Here is an 18943-nt window from a genome sequence, read left to right on the forward strand (position 1 = left end):
GATTTTGCATATGCTCGTCTACTCCAGTAGTTTTCACGAAACAAAATTTAATGTTAAAAGGAACACAATTTTTATATAGTTCTTAAGCATTTTTACTTGGAATTCTTGCGTTTTTATTACTGAATTTTCACTTAAGCTCCGTGAAAACACATAAACACAAACACACTAAGGCTGTGCGTTTGACAGTGTAATTTAAAGATGTCATTTTAATTTTGCTGGTTGTTTATGTCTACAGGGAGCGCTGGTGGCATCGTCTGGGGGGAGCTGCAGTGCTAACCTACAGGTGAGCCCCTCTCTGGGGGTTCAAATCCACCAGAGGTCCAAGCGAGAAGGATGGGCATTCTCCTTTTGTGCATTTCATAGCCTCTGAAAACCTGCTGGAGAGCCAGCTGGGAGTCAGTTCTGACTCAGCGGTAATGGGGTTTTTGAGGGTTTTTTTGTTTGTTTGTTTTTTTCTTTTTGGGGTTTTTGAGTTTTAATGTTTATAATTGATTGCCATAATATTCAATGTCATACAGGATTCAGAATTTACAAGTAACATTAGTTCTAAAAAACATTACCAGGGATTCTCCACGGTTTGGGTCAGGAGGGGGACGATGGGAGGTGAGGGTGACATCATGAAGTGCCATACTGGGTAACACCAAGCCTAGTAATGCTACTGTCCCCACCCCAGTAGGGACAGTGAGGACATTATCTCCCTTCCCAGTCCTTCTGTCTTTCCACCAACCACCCAGCCAGCAGATTCTAAAAAAGACGTGCTCTCTGCTCCCTCATCCTGTCTGGCCAGCGATGCCCCATCTCTTCTCTCTTCTGGCCTGAACGACCCTCACAGGAGCCACGTCATCCATGGAGCTACACTGGGGGACTTAGCTTCCTGGAGAAGAATACAGAACCTATCCATTTATTATTTTCAAAATATTATCTCCTTACAAACAACGCTGTGTTCGTATCATGTGCAAGCCAAACGATGACAGAACGTGCCAGATGGAGGCGGATTTCCCAGTTGCTCATTCACACAGAAGAGCGGGGTGGGAGGCTGAGTCACCACAGGACGCCCGCCAGCAACACAGGACACCACACTCTGAGAGTGGGAGCCAGATTCCACGGCAAGCTGTGAGCGCGTCAGCAAAACACCATCTGTCGCCTGCGCTGTGGTGTGGAGACTGAAGGGCCCCTGAGCGCACGGGTCATCAGCGCAGTGCCCACAGCTCAGGAGCAGCACGCACTGCCCTGGGGTGACTGCTCCGTGCTGCCGTTCTTGCTTGTACGTCCCCCCTTAGCTAAGTGCTGGGAATATACCTTTTCCTCTGTCACTGAGGCTAGGTGCCATCCAGTCACCCACCACTCATAGCTACCCCATTAACGAACTATCTGAACCACGCCCATCCTGCCCTATCCTCACCGTCTCCGGCATGCTCAAGCCCACTGTTACAGACACTGTGTCAAGCCATCTTTCTCTGATGATCCATCTGTCCCAATAGGATGTCTTTTTCCAAAGACTGGTCCTTCCTGACAACATGCCCAAAGTATCAAGTTTCACCATCCTTGCCTCCACAAAGCACGCAGTTATTTTTGTTTACTTGTCACCAAAAGATTTTTTTAAAAACCCAAACAAAACAAACAAACAAAAACAACAAAAAACCCAGCAAAACCCAAACCAACCCATCTCTGGGAAGTCGTTTCTAACTCCTGGGCACCCATGGCCTACTGGATGGAACTGCTCCAGAGGGTGTTCTTGGCCGTAGCTTTTACAGAAGCAGAGTATCACTTGAGTAGTCTTGAACAGCCAACGTTAAGGTTAGTCAGTAGTGGAGCACAAACCACTCATCTTGGGTCAACAAAACTCCAGCAGAGAGGAATGTCATCTCCACTTCACAGCTGCCACAATCATTAGCATGTGACACAGTTTGCTTATTGATGGTAAAAAGGACTCAAAGCACTTAGGAAAATTAAAGACTACAATTGTCAGCACAAATTACAGTTCAATACAAAGTAAACAAGAATCCACACCACCGGCCCATTAGCAGCACCAGGATAAACTGAAGAAAAATTTGCCAAGGATTTTATTTTACTTGGATTCAAAATCAATACCCATGGAAGCAGAAGCAAAAAAATTCAAGTGGTTTATTGCATCAAGCAAATCTGCTGTCTAGGACCTTTTAAAAGTACTAATAAGCAAGGATGTCACTTTTAGGAGTAAGGTGTGCCTGACCAACTTGTGGTATTTTTAATTGCATCCTATATACAGAGGGAATTCTGGTGGCCTAGTGGTAAGGTGTTGCAGTACAAACCCAAAGGAAGACAGTTTGAATCCCCTAAGCTGCTCCTTGGGAAAAAGATAGGCAAACTCCTTCCATGTGATTTACAGCCTCTGAAAACGTGCAGGAGGATCAGCTACGAGTCTGTTCCAACTCGATGGCACATAACAACAACAATATATATGCAAATACTGGGCAACGAAAAAGAAAATTGAAGAACTGATGGCTTTGAATTACAATGTTGGCAAAAATATTGAATATCCTATGAACTGCTGGAAGAACAAACACAACTGTGTTGAAATAAGTGCAGCCAGAATGCACCATAGATGAAAGGACAGTGTCTCACATACTGTGGACATGTCATCAGGAAAACTGGAGCAGCTGGTCCCTGGAAAAGGACATGCTTGGAAAGCAGAGGGTACAAGGAGGAGAGAAAGACCCTCAATGAGCCAGCTAGATACAGTGGCTGCAACAATGGGCGAAGGACTGGGAGGCTTCAGTGGCATCGTAGGTGATCTCCACACCTTTTCAATCTGTATGCAGAACAGATCATCTGAGACCTTTGGCTGTACAAGAAGAAGTGTGGCATCAGGATTGGTGGAAAAATCATCAACAACCTGCATTATGCAGATGATATAACCCTGCTTGCTGAAACTGAGGAGGACCTAAAGTGCTTGCTGCAGAAGGTCAAGGACTGCAGCCTTCAATATGGATTGAAGCTCAACATCAAAAAAACAAAGATTCTCACCACTGGGCCAATTGGCAGCATCATTATGGATGGTGAAGAGATTGAGATAGTGAACAGTTTTAGTTTGCTTGGCTCCACAGTCAACACTCTTGGTAACAGCAGCCAGGAAATCAAGATCTGAATTGCACTGGGAAAGGTAGCTGTGAGGGACCTCTCAAGAGTACTGAAGAGCAACGATGTCAGGCTGGAGACTAAGGTGCACCTTATCTGGGCAATAGTCTTCACAATTAAATGCTATGCATCAGAGAGTTGGACAGTGAATAGGGATGACAGAAAGAGAAATTATGCCTTTGAGCTGTGGTGCTGGAGAAGAGTGTTGAATATACCATGCATGGGCTGCTAGGAGAACAAACAGGTTTGTCCTGAAGAGGGTGAAGCCAGAATGCTCCTTGGAGTCAAGGATTCTGAAGCTTCTTCTGACATACTTTGGGCATGATGCAAGGAGGGATTGGTCCTTGGAGAGGGACATCATGTTTGGAAGACCCTTAATGAGATGGATCGATTCTGTGATTGGAGTGGTTGGAAATGAGTGTGTCGGAGACGGCGAGGTTGGCACAGGATAGAACGGCGTTTAGAGCTCTTGTACATAGGGTCACTATGAGTCACAAGTGACTCGATAGCACATAACAACAACGACGATGACGAGACAGAGTGACTTACCAGCAACAAGAGCCAGTCAAAAGGAAAAGTCCTGAAGTCACCCCCATCTGACCTGGGTGGGGAACCTGGGGCCTGTGTCCCCTCTGTCTGCATCACCCACTCTGGGTCAGCCCCAGGTGCTCAGAGTCCAAGGGCCTGGAACGGGACGGCCCCTCCCCCACTTGGAGCCGGACCCCTGGCCCCGCCCCTGGCTGGGCAGGCTGATTTTCCTCACCTGGAGAGCAGTCTTTTCTTCACACTTGATTGCTCGCCTTGGGGCTCCCCTCTTCTCAAGTGGAGTTTCAAGGAGCGGAAATGAGGGTGGCAGCGGGCAGCCTGCAGGATGTCTGGGCTACATAATTAAAAGCCAGCACTTTGTTCCCCAAACAGCTAAATCTTAAGCTCTGCTAATGTCCTGAGCAGCCTTCCGGGAAGAGCTGGGGCCTCTCAGTCACCTTGTCCCATCCACCTGACTTTACTCCCCCGGAGAGGGAAGAAATCAGGACAGGGCGGACTGGAGAGAGAGCCTCACCTGAAGCAAGGTAAGGACGTGGCAGGGCAGGTGTGCAGGGGGCTGAGGGGTGGGCCAGTCGACATCCTGCTTTGTCATGGGCTTACTGGGCAATGTGGGGGTCAATCTTGTCCTCTTCTAAGGTCCATAAAACGAGAGCGTAAGTCTGAACTGGGGTAACAACCTGCTTCAGGGCCCACAGGTGGCTGCCGGAAGTCCTGGGCCTTGCAAACCAACCCAGTGATGACAGGACTTCCGCCTGAAGACTGAATTCTTCTTGCTCAGGAGGCCAGGTCAGCAGTGGAACTGTGTCGGACGGGGCCCTCCAACCGGAAGCTGCTTACAGCTGCAGCTTCGCAAACCAGACCTACTGTGAGCTGATCTCTGGCAGCAGATATTTTGACCTCTGGTCTGAATGACTTGGTTACTTTATTGGCCAAATGAATAGCAAAGGACTCCGTCTGTTATTTAATGGCCAAGATTGATGGCACAGTGGCTAATACTTAACTACTAGCCAAAAAGTCGGCAGTTCAAGGCAGTTCACTCTGCAAGGAGAAAGAGGTGAACATTTATAGCCTGGGGGACCCTATGGGGGAGTTCGACTCAGTCCTGTGGAGACACTAAGAGTTGAAATCTCAAGGGCAGTGGGATTGTGTAATAGAAAAAAACTGGGCTTTGGATATGGGAAGCCAAACTTGATACTTTATATGAAAATACTTGTTGAGGAATCGAAGGAATTGCAGATTTATAAGTTAGGATTTCTCTTGTGGCAGATCTCAGAAAATGAGCTGTTTGTTCCCAGCAGACAGGAGACAGCTAGGGCCCCCCTACAGAGGGAGTGTTACTACCTGTGAAATACTTCCTTCCTGAGCTAGAGCATTAGGCTGACAATAGAGAAAAATAGAGCCTTCATTTACAAGGAATTCCTTTTGTTATTTGCTTCCCCAGATTATCAATAAATACACAGAGAAACAAGACTTGGGGTCTTCAGTCAAGAACTGCTGGCCCCCCGTTTTATGCTCTCTGCTCTATCTCATTCCTGGCTGTTTGTCTCATTATTAATAATTATAAAATTATTCCATTCTTTCGGACCCTCGGTCTGCAACATTTGGAGTCAGCCACATCTACAGTAAAGCTGTGCTCCACCTCTAACTACTCTGACAATATTCGTCCTCTGTGTCTCAACCAAGATGTCTTGGTGGTTCAGTGGTTAAAGGATTTGGCTGTTTAACCTAAAGGTTAGCAGTTTGAACCCACCAGCTATTCCATGGAAGAAAGGTGACGTAGTCCGCTACCATAAAGGTCTATACCCTCGAACGCCATCTGGCAGTTCCGCTCTCTCCCACAACATTGCTTTAAGTCAGAATCAACATGATGGGTGTGGGGAGTGGTCTCAATTCCACGTATGTGACTATTAACAGAAGGGCCTGCCTCACATCACTGCTGTGTAAGAGCAAATGAGATCGCTGAAACCAGAGTCCCTGATGGATGGTAAACTAGGACATGAAAGAAAACATGCGAATTATGACAACTGATTAGGACAAGTTGGACTTTCCATCGGGTAACCATCAGCATGCCCCCACTCTAAACATCATCACAGTCTTTAAAAAAATTTATTCTTTTTCATAAAGCTAGCATATTAAATGTGATTTCATTCCACAAAGCTGGAGGTGTGATTTGGGTTGTTGGTTTTTGTTGTGGTTTTTTTTTTTTTCATATAAATAATGCATTCCTATATCAAGAGGAGAAATATCTTTCTCTGATCAAGTGACACTGGCCTGATGGAAATTGATGATAAGTGATCAATAAACAAAGGGCGACAGGATCAAGCCTCCTCAGACTTGCTATCCCATTTCTCCTACTGGGACATAAGTATGACGTAATGATAGCTAAGGGATGGTAATGAACTTGTACTGAGTGAAGTTCTGACTTGGAGCCTGAAGGTCTTCTAGCTCTGGAGTTCCACGACCTGGGATAAGTCACTTAACTTTGAGGCCTCAGTTGCTCACTTGCAGAATGGAAATGGTAGTAGTACCAAGTTCATGAGAGAAAATTAGGAGTAAAGTTAATGCTTTTACCCCTAAAGAAAGAGGAGAAAAGTATGAAGGCCCTGGAACCTGGTAGACACAATAGTGGCTACTGTGGTTTCTCTCGAATGCCCTTCCCAAGAGGCTCATGCTCCTGTTGATGCAAAGAAGTGCCCAGCCTCTTACCCATAACACTCTAGTAATCTCCTCCAACATGGTTTGGAACCATTCCATTGTCTTCCAACCAATTCTTTCATTCTTGGTAAGCACCTACGAGTACTGTCAAAACACCCAACAGCCCAATATACATATTTGCAAGTGCAAGTAAATTCTACCCAAGAAGCATGATAAGCGAGCTGCATTGTCCAATGAATTGCAGGGACCCTTCACTCTCAACTCATGGGAGAGTCTTGATGGACAGTCAGTCTTCTTCAATCCAATCCAATCCAATCGGGCCTGTCATAGCTTGGAAATGGAGATGAAGTGGCAGCAGCAATCAGCGTCAGACGAGACTTTCATCTGGAGTCAGACAGAACGTCATGACTTGTAAAGAGAAAGTGGACACTGGAGATGGCCAGCCATGGAGACAGTCAGCCAGGGAGATAGCCAGCCATGGGTAGTAGCCAGGCATTGGATCGCACCAGTCTCGTGGATTTTGTTCCTGAAGGACTGATGGAGGCAAACTCTGACTGCGCCATGGCTGTGGGTGGCCCTTTGTAGGTGGCCCTTTGTGGGATCTTCTTATAATGGTGCTGGCCTTCCAGGGCTCCACACACTCAGATACACCATCACAGTCCTCCGTGCACAGAGCTTTCCGTCATCCCAGGAGGCAGCTGGGGCAGCTCCAATTTACAAATAAGGAAAAACGAAGGTTCACCGGGTTAATAGCTTGCCCAAGGCCACCTACCTAGTAAGGGGAGCGGCACACTGCGGAAAAACTGGTGAAAGTGGAATCTATGCTTTTGGAAACTTGGGCCGTTCTACCTGTGGGTCTCATAGTCAGAAACTATTAGGGTTCCAGGAGGGAAGTCTTTTTCTTTGGGATTCTTGAAGCCAGAAATTAATATTGTCAGGAGGTGCCAGTCCTTGGAAAAGGTCATGCTTGGTAAGGTGAAGGGTCAGCAGAGGAGAGGAAGACCCTCTACAGGACAGACACAGTGGCTGTGACAATGGGCTCAAGTATATCAGAGATGGTGAGAATGGCACAGGCTGGGGCCGAGTTCAGATCTGTTCATAGGGTCTCTAGGAGTCCTAGTCGACGGTACATAACAAATAGGATTAGATATGAATTTTGTTGGGCTGTTTTTCCTCTTTGTTCCTCCCAATAGCTGTCTCCTGGGGCTAGTGTGTGGTTAACAGAAGTTAAGATGCGCAGGGATTGAGAGCCATGCTCTTGGATGGCAGATAGCCTGGGTTCAAGGCCTGGCTCTCCTCCTTACTAGGTGTGTGACCTTGGGCAAGTTGCTTCACTTCTCTGGGCTTTCTCTTCATCAATAACGTATATTGAGTGCTTACCACATTCCACACAGTGTATGAGGCTCTTTTCTTGCCTGTTATCATTTTAACAGCTCTAGGAGGTATACTGTGTCCTGGCCCCATTTTACAGGTGAGGAAACTCTAGTAATTCATTACAACTCCCGGCAAGGTGGCAGAGAAAATATATCTGCAAAGGTTCCAGCTCAGTGCTCCCCAGTACCTTCCCCTAGGCCAGGGCCACAGACTTTGTCTAGGGAGTAACTATTGTAGTCTTCCTGGGCCAACCATTTTCTGCTGCAACTCCAACTCTCCAAGGCTTCCTTTGTATCGAGAAATTAGCCACCGACTAGGTACAAATGAATGCGTGTGGCTGCGGTCTAGCAAAACTTTATAAAAAACTGAGCTGGAGGCCGAAGTGCCCTGCAGGCTAACCCCTGACCTAGACGAACGGTTCCTGCTTATCAGGACCAATGCTGCTACATTGCTGCTTGTTTTGTCTTTTCTGGACTTTTCTCAGTGCCTGACAGGACGGAACAGAAGGTGATGGGAGCACGAGGACACGTGAGTGGGCCAGTCCAGGCTACAGAAGCACTGAGAATGCTGACCCCTCCCAGCCAGTGAGGCGGCAGGGGCCAGCAGGCCCTGGGTCATGTTGGCAGGAAAAACGATCATAATCTCAGGGTGAAAGGAGGGAGCTGTTCTTGGGTATGACTGAGACTTCAGGAAGCACGAGTTCAGGGACCAGTCAAGGACACTCGGTCAAAGAGGATGCAAACATGAAGTCCATTCATAAACTGGGCAAAGGAAACGGGATTGATGGATAACTCTGACATTGCTCACTAGCAGCTGGGGCCATCAGGTCTCAGCTCCTTGCACAGCATGGGGTCAGGACTCGGGAATAGCGGGTTGACAGCTGAGCCAGGCTAGCAACGTCAGCCCACACCTCACGAGGACAGTGGTGAGGGCTTCCCTCTGCCCATTCCTGTAAACTCCCTCGTGAAGAGAATGTCGCCGGGCTGGGCCCCTGCGGGCTCACTGGCTACCACAAGGAAGGCCTGTTGCTTAATTGAGCCCATTCAGTTCAACAGACATAAACGAAACCATGCCACGTGCCAAACCCTGGGACACAGGGATTGTCCACACTTGCAAAGCTGTCACGGTGCACAAGAGAGAAGTGGGGGCACAGCTTACTCTACTCCGAGACAAAAGGCACGTGGGAGCAGAACCGAGCATTTTCAGACAGAGGAGCGTGCTGGCTGGAGAGGGCCTTTCAGAAGACAGAAGACATTCTTAAAATAGGAAGAATAATTACATCTGTACTCTAAATACAGGGGTTTCTGGTGGCTTAGTGGTAACGAATTATCCTGCCAATACAAGGGTACATGGTTCGAATCCACCAGCTGCTCCACAGGTGAAAGATGGACGGTCAACTCCCCTGTGATTTATTGCCCCTGAAAACCCACTGGATGGTCAGCTACGGGTCAGTTCCGACGTGAAGGTACAGCACCCCAACAACGTACTTTTCATACAGAGTCCCTCTTGGTTCCCTGATATTTTCCCAAGAATGAAGGTCTGCCCCTCTGTCTTTCTAGAACTCATATAAAAATAGATAAATAAAATAAATAACATTTAAAAAAAATTTGAAGACTTAGCTCCCTCTGAGAAGCATTAAGATATTGAAAACTCCCAGGGGGAAAGAGATGCAACTTAGTATCGGCATTAAAACAAAACCCCCAAGCCCCACAAATCATTTCAGGCTGTCAAAGTCCACGCTAGAGGCACAGCTCTCACCTGAAAGGAAGCCTTTTCCTTTAACAATTGCACTTGAGTTTTAAGAGGAGTGAAGCGTTTGAAAAGTTCAGAAGAAATGGTTATGGGGAACTACGCTCTACCTCCACAGACTGACCTTTAAAAAACCCCAGGCTCACAGAGACCATAGAAAAGGTGTTTAATAGCATGTTAATATACAGTTTAAATGTGTATTAAGTCTTCTCTTCATGAGTGCATTACAGGGATGGAGAGAAGTGTCAGATGTGAACGTACAATCAAAGGTTAAGTAGAAGTGCTGAGAAAGCGTGGTCTTCTGACGCTGTTAAAATTCACTGTATGAAACACAACTCCAGATGCAGCGTCTGTGCCAGTGTGGGGACCTGTGGGCCCCGCACGCGGTCAACAGTTGTAAATTGAGTTGTATACAAGTATTAACAAAAGAATAAAATTTCTTAGTCACAAAACTGAAGTGGTTATCAGAAAGCTTACAAGAGGGGACAGTTTATCACTGAGAAGCTGAAAAACTAGTCTTAAAAAGAAGAAAACTGGACAGTAGTTGGTTGTTCTTTTAAATGATGTTATAAAACAACAAAGAAGACAATTGGCACAGTTTAACTATCTAATTTCTAAGTGCACTTTGTAATGTTCCTCGCAAAGCTGCCACTTTCCCCAGAAGGACAAAGAGCTTCGTTCAGTCACGTTTCCCTGGCTTATGGTGACTTTTTGTTTGTTTGTTTGTTTTTGTTTTTGCTTTTTTATTGCATTGCCAAGAGTGGATTTTTTTAAGAAAAAACACTACAAAGGTTTCAAAAACCCTATTTATTCTCTATCATCAAAAATAGCAACAGGGGACTTATACAACTTTTCTGTGAGTACCCACCAGTCTATTTTTTTTTTTCTTAAAAAAAATAGAAGTTAGTTAAAGAAAAATGATTTGGTTCTTCTTAAAAAATAATGTAAGGAAACACTTAATCAGATAGCCCAAGGAGTCATCAGAAATATGTGTAGCAAGAAAGCTTTGTTGTCGGCCCTCTCGGCCTTTGCACGTCTGTTACTAAACTATAAAGAGAATGTACAGTACCAATATGTTCCCCAACCTGCGTGGATCAAATTGTTTTGTTTTTAAACCCATTATTGCTAAACCAGAGTGGTGACACTGAGCGCCCGCTGAGGAGTCCACTCAGAGAGGGTAAAATTGCGAGGCGGCCTCCGAGGACTGGATCTCCACCTGGGCCATTTTGAACTGGGTGCACTGCAGCCACTTGCGGAGCGCGGCCAGGCTGGAGCTGCTGGGCCCTGACCCCGGCACTGTCCTTAGGCTGTGGTGGTTCACGTTGTTCTGGATGGCCTGAAGGCGAAGCTGGAGTCCGGCTGATAAGTGCTGTCAAGAGAAGGCAAGAAAAGCCCTGAGTTTCTAGCTCCCTGATCCTGGTCCAACTGGGTGGATCTGCGGGCAAAGTGGAGGCTGGACCCCAAGGAAGCGAAGCTCCCACTGATGGGTCTAGGGGGCAGGGCCGGAGCAGGGGGACTGAGCTAGCACCAGCACCTGGCGCTTCTGGACTTGCTACAATGGAGTCGCTTCTGACTCAGGAAGACCCAGTGGCCAGTGTGTCAGAGAAGCAGCGTGCTTCATAACTGTTAGGGCCACAAAGCTGTTGTTTTCCCTCTCTTCCCCAGAACAGCCACAGAAATTACCAAAGCAGCAGCTGCAACTCTGTTTATCTCTGTTAGAACTGCAAAACTATTTTAGCTCCCCTTCCCAGGAATGACTATCCACGACTCCTGGCCTGCTCTCTTATCTGCTACCAAGAAGCTGCGAACACCCTAACTCCCAACTTCCTTGTAAGACAGTATAAAACTCCATTCTCACTTTAAGTACAAGCTGGTTTCTACTTTAGAGCCAGCCCGGCAGCTTCTCCTCAACAAACTGTCTTTCTAGGCCTGAACTGGGTACTGTCCCTCCTCAGCGACCTTACAATAGGGTTTCAAAGCTCAGAAAAGAGGGGATAAATAATGTACATATCACTGAAACAGACGAGGGAGAGAACTGTATAAAGGAATATATATATGATTAGGTATTATTGGCGTGACATGAGTCCAGAATAAGAACTGCATGGTAAAGTGTGTGTGTGTGTTGGGGGGGTTGCTGTGTAACAATGAAAGAACTTTTTTCCCAAAGAAAAAAATTAATTTGGGGCAGGAGGGGCAAATCCAAGTTCTTTATAAACTTACAACAAAATCTCAACTTAAAAACAAAACAAAACACCTCTACGGAAGAAGACTGTTAAGACCGTCTTAGGAGAGAGACTGTGGGTGGGCTCAAACCACCAACATTTCAGCTAGTGGTCCAAGTGCTTAAACATGTGTGCTACCAGGGGCCACGGGTCTGGTTTAAATCCTTTCAAACAATGGCATCTGAAGATGGGCTTTATTTAGAACTGAGTAGGTGGCCAGCTCTGCTATTTTAATGTGGAATTCAAACAACATGTGCTTGGTCTTCCAGTGACATGGCAGACGCTGAATACAGGAGAGGCACTTGGCTAGGGTCTACCCCTTCCTGGCTGTGAGACCCCATGCAAATTCTTCCTCCTTTCTGGTCCCAGGTACCCTCAGCTGTTTAATCACAAGGTAAGTGCCCTCTTCTTCAAGTCTGTCATTCACCCAGTGTATCCTTCCTTCCTAGAATTCTTTTCATTGCAGAAAATCAGTCTTACTGGCCAGGAAATACACTTGGACACACCTAGGAGCACATGCACAGGTATCTTCCAATGCAGGCTAATCTCCACCTACATTCTAATCCGTGCGCTGCACGTGGCCCAGCCACCAGGCTTTACCCTCTCCACCTGCACCCTCATCAACAGGGAACTCTGATGGCTTAACAGTAAGGAATCACACTGCCAACCTAAAGGTGCATGGTTCGAACCCTTCAGCCACTCTGCAGGAGAAAGATGGGCAATCTCCTTCTATGCAATTTACTGCCTCTGAAACCTCGCTGGAGGGTCAGCTATGACTTGACAGTGCAGACCAACTGCCACTCTTACTCTGCAGGCCCCTTCCCTGGCCTAGGAGCTGTCCTCCTCTGTCAGCTCCCTGCGACCTGAATTCCTCTGTCTAAATATATACATATGCGAACTCTGGAGGAGCTGAGCTTCCAGTCGGCCCACCAGAAGACTTACCTTGATATTTGACTGAATCATTGGTAACCACATAGGTATCAGCTGTACAGAGAAACACAGAAACCTTGTTAGTATTGTCCTCTGTGGCTCAAAGAAGCTTCAGTTGCTGTAAGGAAAACAGGGGTACACGGAATTCTTTCAACATCACACAAGGATGGGGATGCCCACTGCTGAGTTACCCACTATCAGAAACACCTTTTTGAGGCCAGCCCCTGCCGAGCTATGATATATGGAGCTTAACCCTGGGTGCCTGATGTAGGCTTTTGAGTCTGATTGCCTCTTGAAAGGTACCTAGTTCAGGGAATGGCATGTACATTTACAGAATTAAATCTGTGCCTTTTTTGAAGCAGCATTTTCTGCATGAGATCTTTAGAACTGTGTCCCCACGTAGAATGGTGACTCTGTCTGTAGTCATTAGGACACCTTGCCCAAGAAGCAGGGACAGGAAATGACAAGCCTTGCTGATGCCCAGCTAAATACAGAGGGTGAAAAGCACTAAGAAGGGGTCAGGCCTGGAGTGGAGCGCAGACATTCGCCACAGGCCCTCCGTGGACGAAGGCTCGCCCGTGTCGGATGTCTGGGTGTCTGGCCCCCTACTGCCGCTCTGAGCAGCCCTCAGCTCCCTCTGTGATGTGAGCCTTTCTCAGAGGTCACAGTGGGCCCCCTCTCTCTGCACTGCTCTCAGATGAGATTCCTTCAGACACAAGGAAACCTTCAAGGCCACATTTATCCAGAAGTCAGAGGCAGAATCCACAGCTATACAGTTGAGCTCCACAAACTCTAGTTTTGTGTGGTTTAAATGGAGGTTGTGTGGAGTGTGTGTTGGGGGAGTTTTATGCTTAAACAAGTATGAAAACGCTGATTTCTTTATATCATTACTCTCAAACTATTAATACGTTAATATACCATAACATCACTCCATGTTATTTTTTAACTGTCTACCTCAATAAAGGACTATTTTGGTTTTCTCCAGCTGTTTAACCACAGAATTTGTTAAATATGTGCTACAATCCCGCAGGCACGTGGTTCGAATCCACCAGCTGCTCCGTGGGAGAAGGATGGCCAGTCTCCTCCCATTCAGTTAACTGCCTCTGGAAACCCACTGGAGGGTCAGCTACAGTTCAGTTCTGACTGACGGCACACAACAAACTCGGGCTAAGGTTCATTGATAAGAATAGTGTCCTACAATGTGGAAGAGAGTAATTAGCAAGCAGTGACACTAAGTCACTGGCTTCAGATGCAGAAGGACGCTGTGGCTTAATGATGATCGGGAAAAAGCTAATTCTCAAACTGATGGGAGGACCCGTGGTGGACAATCAAGATTAGATGCAAGCCCCTCCCCAAAATATTGACCTTTGCCTTTTACTTTTAAAAAGTTCTTTTAAATTCATTTTAAATACAGAGTATAAGTGGTGAAGGGCGTTGGAGTAACAAAAACAATAAAGGCCTCCTTAGGTGAGCCCCGGTTAGGATCTGGACAGGCAAAGCGAAGGCAGAAGAGGACTCCAGGAAGCTCAGGGAAAGTCTGAACCAAGTCCAGAGGTGAGCTGTGTAGAGGGATGAGGTGGCAGTAGGCGTTCGTGTGACATGAAGCATGAGGTCTTCTGGGAGTGTCATGAAAAGGACGTTTAGACACATGAAGGCTGGAGCCTCTCATCATCAGACCACCAATGCCCAATTAGGGGACTCGGGCTGCACCCTCAATTTAATACAATCTAGAGGGGAGCCCTGTTTATCATAAGCAGAGCTGTGCTCCAGACAGATGCCTGTGGTCACAGGCGATGGACAGGTGAAGGAGGACAGTAAGGCAGGGGCTAGGGGGTTGGAGTGGTGGTGGAAGTCACCATAGCCATCTGGGTGAGGCTGCCCACAGAGAGAACCTCTAAGACTCTGAGTGTGAGTTTGTCCTCCGTGTCTAGCCTCAGGACAGGGACAGAGTCACTGAAATGTTCAGCCTGGTCAAGGTGGAGGACAGCCATGCTGTGACCAATGTCAAGGAAACCAGAAGAGAAGCTGTTTGGGACTGAGGTCATGTATAAAGGACTTCTCTGTTCACTAGCTGCTCATAAGCGTAGATCACCATTCTTACTTAACGACCCAAAACATCTTTTTAATAGGCATGGCAATACAAACGGAATTTCTTTTTATGCCTTTGTTTGCAAGGCTGACAGTTAATACCATGTTAATGGACATGATTGCTAATGTGACTCTCACTGATACTTAGTCCTAAACACAGTGTCATGACCCATTAGTAAATATCTTGAACAACGTGAACACAGTGTTTATGATGCATTCATGATGTATGATGCATAAGAAATGTCTTTAGATGGGAACGTGGTTTATAGTGCCAAAGCTATTGGACTAAAACTCAAACTATCCCCGATGAGCATACTTGAAGCAACGTTTGGGGCCCGAGGAAGTGATGCTTAGCCTGCAACAAAGCTAGCTCATCTAGAGGTTCTGAGCGGAAAAAAAATAAACCGATCTAGCTGCTTCGTCCACAAAGATCGCACACAGCAAAAGGTCCTGCTACCGGCAGAAAGTTTTGCTGTTGATTGATTTAATGTGAGAATGAACTGACTGAATTCCCAGTGGGTGAATGGGAATTAAGAATCCCAGGGGACTCAGGAAAAGAGGGGCGAGGAGCACTGAGTACTCTGATCTCAAGTGGAGGCCATTCTCAGTGCCATTACTAGACTGAAGGCTTGTATGAGGCAAGCAAGGGGAGTGGTATTGTTGGTATTGGATTTTTGTCACGTCCCACTGATATAACATCCGAATAGGTGGCCACATGATTCCAAAATACACCTACAAGGGGCCTTCAGGTTTGTGATTTACAAATCCTGTGACTTAAGGCTTAGGGGTAAAGACATTTCTTCTGATTACATTATATAACCCTGCAGTCATCCTGTTTTAGGAACGTGCATTTGACTTATTGAATAATATTCATTCCAGTTCCCTTTCGTTAGTGTCTCCTCCAAAGCTGTCAGTAAGAATTAGATGTAATTTATTTTGGGCTCTGTGATAGTATAATAGAATAAAATTGGTTGGCTTTTTTTTTCCCCTCTCCAGAAACATTGTCCAGAAAACTGAAGGGCTTTTTAAAAAATAAATTGTTCTTCATCAAAATAGAAATGATGTTTATCATTTATCAGGTTTTACGGTACAGACTAAAGAATTTCTGCTAGTTGAATTGTATTCATTTCACTCCATGCTTGTTGAAACTCTCAAATTAAAACTAGTTGTAAAGCCTGTTCTCCCTGGAACAACCAAAACTCTCAGAAAATGGTACATAACAATAATCTTCAGACAGCGGACAAAAGACAGTGATCAATGAGGAAAAGTGGCAATGGAGGCCCAATAATCATCCCAGTTCAGTGCCTAAGAATGTGTCCCGAGGGAGCCTGACAGTCTCAGGAGTTCAAGGAGATCAAGCTGGGGAGTCTAGGTGGTCAAAGTTTCTGAAGTTTGCAAAGCAGAATGCTGGGGGGAGGGGGAGGCAAGAGATGCATAGAAAGAACTCTGAAGATCTCTAAAGGGTTCCCTTAAGTCCAGCTGAGAACTGACCAGACACACAGGTGAGGAAAAATTCTGGGGGCAAAAGAAAACCAACCCCAAAGCTCTCAGAGATCACACAGGACCAGACATAATTTCTGTTCCCACTAGTTAGAGTGTAACACTTTGTAATCACAGAACAAGAAGAACACTTGGAAGGATAGTACCTTAATGTGAAAGGCATAGCCCCCAACAAAATACTGCTCTGATCCCAGCTAACAAAGCTTAAAGCCCAGACTCAAAAGAATAACATGGCTTTTAACTATGTCACAGAACAAAGCTTACGAATATTTATAGGAATACAAAAATATCCAGTCCCCAAGAAGGTGAAATTCATCATGTTGGAAATCCAACCCAAGATTACCAGGCAGACAGAGAATCAGTAAAATGCGCCTCAGAATGAGGGGGGAAAGGCAAGTAATGGGTTGAAAAAGAATAATTATGAAGAAGACTGGGATCTGATAAGGTAGTTAAACTCAGCAACTATCTTCTCTTTAACTATAATAACTGTGTTCATAGTCAAGAAGGTTTAGGAAATTTTGAGCCTAAGTTGTTGTGCGCTGTTGAGTCAGAACCGACCCATAGTGGACCCTCCAGCAGGTCTTCAGAGGCAGTAAATCGCACAGGAGGAGATTGCCCATCCTTCTCCCATGGAACAACTGTTGGATTCAAACCAGTATAAAAATATTTGAAGGAAGAAAGTATAAGGCATTTTCAAGTGTAATAACAACTATAAATCCATCGATCTAAGAATATCAACAAATCAAGAGCAACAGACATTAAAAATGGCAAGTCACCATCAGATGGCCAGAGAGAGGATGACCTGCAATGGGCAGACCATAATTCTTTTGGCAGTCCACGGGATCGTCAGTACAGAAGATCTTTTATTCAATTTGAGAAAAGTAAAAACAAAACAAAATTCAAAAACCAGCTAAGAATTGTATTTATCAGGAAAAGAAGGAATTCTCTCTCCCTAAGAGAAAGAGGAAGCACTATTTCTAGTCAACCTATTCAACACAAGAAAAGGAAACAGGAAGAATAAATACTGTAAAGGGAGAAGTAAAACTACCTTTACTAGCATTATATAACTGTTTACTAGCATCAATATAACTGTTTATTTAGAGAATCTGACAGAATGAGCAGATAATAACAGATGGATGCTTGGGTCCATACAAAGGAATAAAGTGCACTGGAAAACGGTAAGCACAGATATGACAAGAATGGCATCTCAAAGTGAATATGAATTTTTAAAAATATCTTTAATAAAACTGACTGCTGAAAGCAGATAATAACAACATGACGTAGAGTGTATAACACCTGTGAAAGTAAATAGCAACAGTTCAAAGCCAGAAAGTGAGAAATGCAAGACTACTACTGTAGCCTAGTGCTAAGAGACTGCACTGCAATCCCAAAGGCACAAGGTTCAAACCCACCAGCTGTTATGCAGAAAAGGATAAACAATCTCCTCCCTCGAGATTTACCATCTCAGCAGGAGTGGCATCCGCTTCCTAAACAACATGCCTCTGGAAACTCTATAAACTTCGGTAAATGATGATACTTATAGAAAGGCTTCAGATCTTTGTTCATGAGTGGTGCTCAACTGGATGGCAATCAACAACAATAACAACAAAAACCCATTGGAGGGTCAACCATGGGTCTCTTCCAACTCGATGGCACACAACATCTAGGTATGTTGCCAGAAGAGACCAGTCTTTATTTACTAAATAAGGGACCAGTCCTGTTGTTTATTTCTTAAAAAATAAACTGCTAAAATAAGTTAGTGAGTCTAACAGGTTTCAGAGTAAAGTCTACAAAAGGGAGTTTTCATTCCCTATACCAGCAACAAACAATCAGAAATTTTAAAAAGCAATACCATTGAGAATAGTCAAATATGACAACATTATGCATAATAGCATTTTACAATTAGGTATAAATTGACATAAATATGCTAGTCCTGCTGAGAAAGATTAAAGTAAGCATAAATAAGTGGAGAAATAGACTGTGTTCATGGACCAGAACACTCAATATTGTTAAGATGGCAATTCCCCTGAAGCCGATCTAAGCATCCACTGAAATTTCTATCACATTCCCAGCAGGATTTTTGTAGCAATTGAGAAACTTACTTTTAAATATATTGAAACACAAAGGACTCAGATAGCCAAAACAACTTTGAAAACTAGGCATAAATTTCTAGAATAAACACTGCCTTATTTCAAGACTTAACTATAAAGCTATAATCACTTAATGTGCTGTAAAAGTTGGTCAGTGAATAAGGAAGTCCAATGAAGAAACGACTTTGAATTGCAATGCTGGCAAACAATCTGAGTAAACCATGGACTGCCAGCTAACACACAGGCCTATCTTAGAAGAATTGCAGTTAGGAAACCAGTGCGGAGAGGAGCGGCAGTCTCTAGAGAAGGACATCATGTTTGACAGGGCGTTGGGGCAAAGAGGAATTGACACACGGGCTGTGGCAATGAGAACAAGCATAGCCAGGATTAAGGGCACCACTTGATGGCACCTGACAACTGGGTTCTAAATTGATACAGTCTGTGGTGGCCAAGGAAACAGAAAAAGTACATACATATAATAAATGCCCTTGAATTGTGGTGTTTGAGAATATACGTGGACTGACAAAAGAACAATATATCTGTCTTGGAGGCAGTACAACTAAGTTGCTCCATAGACACACGGATGAAACGTGGTCTTAGAGACACAGATGATGAAACTTGGTCTAATACATCTATACATCTAATTAATTTATATATATATATAGTTATATA

The 18943-nt window shown here is 45.1% G+C and overlaps 1 protein-coding gene across 1 annotated transcript in view; it reads right to left on the reverse strand.

Annotated features, from left to right (window-relative positions):
- Nucleotides 1-10609: 10609 nt before the first annotated feature.
- UNC79 (unc-79 homolog (C. elegans)) overlaps nucleotides 10610-18943 on the reverse strand; it is a 291864-nt gene continuing 283530 nt past the window's right edge. The window contains exons 48-49 of the mRNA XM_006879101.1: nucleotides 12606-12647; nucleotides 10610-10810 (exon numbers count right to left, since the gene is read on the reverse strand). Of these exons, the coding sequence (XP_006879163.1) occupies nucleotides 10610-10810; nucleotides 12606-12647 (243 nt within the window). The remainder of the gene's footprint in view (nucleotides 10811-12605; nucleotides 12648-18943) is intronic.

The sequence above is a fragment of the Elephantulus edwardii genome, unplaced genomic scaffold (genome assembly GCF_000299155.1).
Source record: "Elephantulus edwardii isolate Elephantulus edwardi_28Jun2011 unplaced genomic scaffold, EleEdw1.0 scaffold00002, whole genome shotgun sequence".
Taxonomy (NCBI): domain Eukaryota; kingdom Metazoa; phylum Chordata; class Mammalia; order Macroscelidea; family Macroscelididae; genus Elephantulus; species Elephantulus edwardii.